Source organism: Coregonus clupeaformis, chromosome 1 (assembly GCF_020615455.1).
Source record: "Coregonus clupeaformis isolate EN_2021a chromosome 1, ASM2061545v1, whole genome shotgun sequence".
NCBI classification, from domain to species: Eukaryota; Metazoa; Chordata; class Actinopteri; order Salmoniformes; family Salmonidae; genus Coregonus; species Coregonus clupeaformis.
The window spans coordinates 92843020-92849019 of NC_059192.1; the positions used below are offsets into that span (position 1 = coordinate 92843020).

General features: G+C 41.1%; 1 protein-coding gene across 2 annotated transcripts in view; it reads left to right on the forward strand.

Moving 5' to 3' along the window:
- The window catches only part of LOC121537645 (inactive dipeptidyl peptidase 10-like), a 67231-nt gene extending 61799 nt beyond the window's left edge, over nt 1-5432 (forward strand). For both annotated transcript variants that reach the window (XM_045223462.1, XM_045223463.1), the window contains exons 21-26: nt 1578-1632; nt 1721-1817; nt 2105-2163; nt 3062-3158; nt 3289-3362; nt 4157-5432. In XM_045223462.1, the coding sequence (XP_045079397.1) occupies nt 1578-1632; nt 1721-1817; nt 2105-2163; nt 3062-3158; nt 3289-3362; nt 4157-4297 (523 nt within the window). In that variant the 3' untranslated portion in view covers nt 4298-5432. The remainder of the gene's footprint in view (nt 1-1577; nt 1633-1720; nt 1818-2104; nt 2164-3061; nt 3159-3288; nt 3363-4156) is intronic.
- Nucleotides 5433-6000: the final 568 nt, after the last annotated feature.

Sequence of the window (6000 nt, forward strand, 5' to 3'; positions counted from 1 at the left end):
TAAATTGGGTTGAGGTTGGGTGATTGTGGAGGCCAGGTCATTTGATGCAGCACTCCATCACTCTCCTTCTTGGTAAAATAGCCCTTACACAGCCTGGAGGTGTGTTTTGGGTCATTGTCCTGTTGAAAAACAAATGATAGTCCCACTAAGTGCAAACCAGATGGGATGGCGTATTGCTGCAGAATGCTGTGGTATCCATGCTGGTTAAGTGTGCCTTGAATTCTAAATAAATCACAGACAGTGTCACCAGTAAAGCACCGCCACACCATCACACCTCCTTCTCCATGATTCACGTTGGGAACCATTACATGCGGATATCATCCGTTCACCTACTCTGCTTCTCACAAAGACACGGCAGTTGGAACCAAAAATCTCCGATTTGGACTCCAGACCAAAGGACACATTTCCACCGGTCTAATGTCTATTGCGCGTGTTTCTTGGCCCAAGCAAGTCTCTTATTTTTATTGATGTCCTTTAGTATTGGTTTCTTTGCAGCAATTCGACCATGAAGGCCTGATTCACACAGTCTCCTCTGAACAGTTGATGTTGAGATGGGTCTGTTACTTGAACTTTGAGCTGCAATTTCTGAGGCTGGTAACTCTAATGAACTTATCCTCTGCAGCAGAGGTAACTCTGGGTCTTCCATTCCTATGGCGGTCCTCATGAGAGCCAGTTTCATCATAGCGCTTGATGGTTTTCGCAACTGCACTTGAAGAAACTTTCAAAGTTCTTGACATTTTCCGGATTGACTGACCTTCATGTCTTAAAGTAATGATGGACTGTTGTTTTTCTATGCTTACTTGAGCTGTTCTTGCCATAATATGGACTTGGTCTTTTACCAAATAGGGCTATCTTCTGTATACCCCCCCTAACATGTCACAACACAACTGATTGGCTCAAACGCATGAAGAATGAAAGCAATTCCACAAATTAACTTTTAAGAAGGCACACCTGTTAATTAAAATGCATTCCAGGTTACTACCTCATGAATCTAGTTGAGAGAATACCAAGAGTGTGCAAAGCTGTCATCAAGGCAAAGGGTGACTATTTGAAGAATCTCAAATATAAAATATATTTTGATTTGTTTAACACTTTTTTGGTTACTACATGATTCCGTGTGTTATTTTATGTCTTCACTATTATTATACAATGTGGAAACTGTTAAAAAATAAAGACAAACCCTTGAATGAGTAGGTGTTCTAAAACTTTTGACCGGTAGTATATATATATATATACAATACAATATGATACACGATGCGATGGACAGTATTATATGATACGATATACAATGCAATATATAAGATGTAATGCGATATACAGTGCGATGCTATGCCATTCAATATGATATAATACAACACCATAAGATAAGACAGGATGTGATATGGTACGATATGATGTAATACTGTATGATACAATATTTGCCCATTTCCATTGAAATCCATTGCAAATGTATGACATGGTTGTACACTCTTTAACTTCCCTGTCAGTCATCTGTGTTAAAGCCCTCATGAGATGTCTGTAAAAAATAATGAGTAATTATGTTTTTTTGGGTTGTTTTTTTTATTTACTTATTACAGATACTTGTTGACACTCCCATACATTGACCGCGCACGGATCGGAATCTACGGAAAGGCAAGTTTAACTGCTGTCTTTCAGTTGATCGCCATGCTTCACACTCACGGGTGTTTTTCAACAAGTGAAGGTGTTCTTTTCTTTCCAGGGATATGGTGCTTACCTCACTTTGATGCTTCTGAGGTCCACTGCACTGATTAAGTGTGCAGCTGCTAATTCCCCAGTGATTGACTGGAAACTCTATGGTGAGTAATGTCTCCATGATCTTACCATTTAGGTCAGTTTCCTTGACAGAGATTAAACCTACTCCTGGATTGAAAATTAAGCTCAATTGACAATCTCCATTGAACTAGCTTTTTAGTCTAGGTTTAGGCTCAATCTAGGATTATGAAACCGGTGCTATGTGTTTTGTGTGAGTACATTTTCCCACAACAAATGACAGTTAATATTGTACAAATGTGATTATCAATGAAATTGGAGATGAAAGAACTGAATACATTTTTGAAATGTTGTCTACTTTCTCTATATGCAGCTTCAGCATTTTCAGAGCGATACTTTGGCCTGACGTCAAAGAATGACAACAGATATCAAGTAAGTTGTTTATCACAGTCCATCTGTTGTTATTATTGATGGTCTTCTATTCTTTGTTCGACAGTATGTCACAGCAGATTGGAGAACAGCGGGAACTGTCGCACTGAAGCGTGTGTGCGTGCGTGTGTGTGGGGTGTTGTGTTCGTATTTATGTGTGTGGACGGGCACAAATGTATGTGTGCGCATATGTTCATGGGCCAGGTATTGTCCATCAGTCAGAATAATAACCAGTGTTGTACAACTTCCTGTGTGAGATTACAGTGTAATCAGTGACAATGTTCCCCTGAAAGTGGGTTGTTGATTTGTGGACCACACAGTTTGAACCATTTCCAGTAGCACCCAGATGAGTGGTTTAAAATGCAATATGATGCTAGTCCAGAGAAGTAGGTCAAATTGATCATAAACTAATCAGCGGGGTATCACTCATACAGTCCTCAGAGGTAGATGGAAAAAGACATGGTCTTGTTCTGTTAATGAAGCAACACACTGGATCCCCTGGGGTGTTAGAAAGGTTTGATCCAGTCTTGTAATGTAGCCTGGCTCAACCAGACTGAACACTGTGCTCACCATTGTTTGTGTAGTGAAGCAATGGTGAGCAGTCCGATTTAACAAGGCTAGTTGTATAACGTGACCTTTTCACAAACTATTTGTACACTGCTGTGGTTGGTTTTCCCTCAGATATTGTTTTCTGTTCAAACCTGAAGTTTTGTTTAGCTTTTCGTGTATTGATGTGAATATTCATGTGAATATTGATGTGTATATTGATGTGTACTGATGTGTATACAGGGCTCATCGGTGAAAGAGACCTTGGTCTCAGCATGACTCCCTGTTCAAATAAAGGGGAAGAAATAACAGAACACCTGAGGTTACATTGTCTACCATATCTATAATCTTTTAGGTTTCTAGAGTGCTTCCAAATATGAAAGGACTGCAAGGAAACATGATGAAAGGACCGCAAGGACCGGATTTTCTGTTGATTCATGGAACAGCTGATGGTAATGACCCTTTTGTCCAACTGAAATGGAAAATAGACCATCCTAAATCAGTCATAATCATTGATTGGCCTTGTGTTGTATTCAAAGTCAGTTTGCTAAACCAATTGGTGTTTTCTTGTTCCTTTCTCAGCAAATGTTCATTTCCAACATTCAGCAGAGTTGATTAAGCACTTGATCAAAATTGGAGCGAACTACACAATGCAGGTATGAGCCGTGATCCACAAATTTGAATGAAAATGTTGAATGAGTGATTACATAATGTGATTATTGAAGTGATTTTGATTGCTAGCCAATATAAATGCACCTACCCACCACACTTGCACGCACGCATGCACACACACACACACACACACACACACACACACACACACACAAAACACACACACACACAGTCTTGTACAGCTAACCTTGTGGGGACACACAATTCAGTCCCATTCAAAATCCTATTTTCCCTAACACCTAATCCTAAACCTAACCCGTACTCTTACCCTAACCCTAACCAAACCTTAACCCTAACCCTAACCTTAACACAACAACCTAACCTTAACCCTAACCCTAAACCTAACCCTAGCTCCTAACCCTAAAACTAACCCTAGCTCCTAACCCTAACCCTTAACGTAATTCTAACCATAACACTAATTCTAACCTTAACCCTAAACCCCCTAGAAATAGCATTTGTCCTCGTGGGGACTAACAAAATGTCCCCTGTTGGTCAAATTTTGTTTGTTTACTATTCTTGTGGGGACTTATGGTCCCCACAAGAATAGTTAAACACGTCCACACACACACACACACACACACACACACACACACACACACACACACACACACACACACACACACACACACACCTCTCAGGAAAAACATTGAGTTACTTTCTTGTTCCTTCTAACTGATAGAAGAGTAACCACACTTCACTACAGGAATGATAGTCCCAATGCTGGACAGCACTATCCTGACTGACCTTCTGTTTGACCTTTGACCTTTGTTTGAGACAGCTCTACCCAGACGAGGGCCACTTCCTGTCCCTGCAGAGCCAGCAGCACCTGTCTGAGTCCCTGGTTGGCTACTTCAGAACATGTTTTCGGGACTTCAGCACACCGCTACCTGAGGAGATAGGCAAAGAGGATGATGACTGACAGGGTTGGGGTTAGATGGTGCCTGACAGGGTTGGGGTTAGATGGTGACTGACAGGGTTGGGGTTAGATGGTGACTGACAGGGTTGGGGTTAGTTGGTGACTGACAGGGTTGGGGTTAGATGGTGACTGACAGGGTTAGGATTAGATGGTGACTGACAGGGTTGGGGTTAGATGGTGACTGACAGTGTTGGGGTTAGATGGCGATTGACAGGGTTGGGGTTAGATGGTGACTGACAAGGTTGGGGTTAGATGGTGACTGACAGGGTTAGGGTTAGATGGTGACTGACAGGGTTGGGGTTAGATGGTGACTGACAGGGTTGGGGTTAGATGTGACTGACAGGGTTAGGGTTAGATGGTGACTGACAGGGTTAGGGTTAAATGGTGACTGACAGGAGGACGTGCAGACGGGCCGTGTGTGGATCTGGGATCGCTATGTTGAAGCAGTGCAATGACTGCTCTGCCCTCACGAGGGCTGTTTGGCTGTTGATTAGGTGTCCAATGTAGGCAAGACATAGCTGATGTGGGGTAAAGTGATGTGTGTGTGTGTGTGTTTGGTGTGTGCGTGCTTGCAAATGCAGGACTACAAATCATGGAGGCTTTCTATTTGTAGAATGGCACAATGATTGATGGACAAAATCTGAGGGTTAAACATTATTTTTTACATATCAAAATTCCACTCAGTGATACACTGGCTTCTCCCTTCACAGCTTCTTACCATCAGCTGTATCGTTATACTGTGAAAGCATGCTTTTGTTGAAGCCCACGTTCATCCACATGATTCCAATTGTACTAAGCATCATCAACACAACTCTACCGCTTTCTGTCTGTTGTATCCCATTCCTGTCTGTGCACTAATAATGCTTCAATTTCACTTCCAGTTTCTGATATTATATATACAATATAACGCCATATTATTTGATAAAGTGCTATTTTTCTTGTCTTCTAATGATATGCTGTTTTCAGCTGAACGTTTACAGTATACAGTGTGTATATTTTTTAGATATGTGTCGCAGGGGTTGATCTATTTGAATATTGTATGAATTTATGGTATTTGTTTTTGCTGGGGTTTGTTACACTTTAGAATAATAGCCATTGTCTTTGGATTAATTGAAAAATAAAGAACTTTAGAAACAACTATATTCTGCCAACGAAATGTCCATTAAAGGTCTCTCTTGGTCTCATATTGAGAGACTTTCTGTAGATTTTTCCATCTGAGAGCCAAGTTAATATAAGGCTCAAATAGGATATATTCTGCACGGTATTCAGATGTCTGGAACGACAGTGAATCTGAGGTCTTTAATCCTGCTTGAGTATCCATTGCCAAGACTGCCTCCTACTCAGTGTCTCAGTGGTTCAAATGGTAGGTTATGAGTGCAACAGGTTGGAGGTTATTGCTGTTCTCATTCATTTATTGCATGCAATACAAACAAATGCACATTGGGTATGATAGCCCTGTTACACTAGTTGTTTCCCATTCATCTTTACTTGATTTTATTAGGTGTATTTGACAGGGGCAATGCACATTAATCAACATGTGTGAAAATGTCTGTGCCTGATTAGCCAGCCGGCTAATTTTCGACTGTAGTCCCATAGATCGAGCCAGTGACCTGTGTGATTATTTTACAGACAGACTGTTTGTGTCCTGAATGGCACCCTTTTTAGTGTACTACCTGCAGAACCATAGGGCTCTGGTTAAAAGTAGT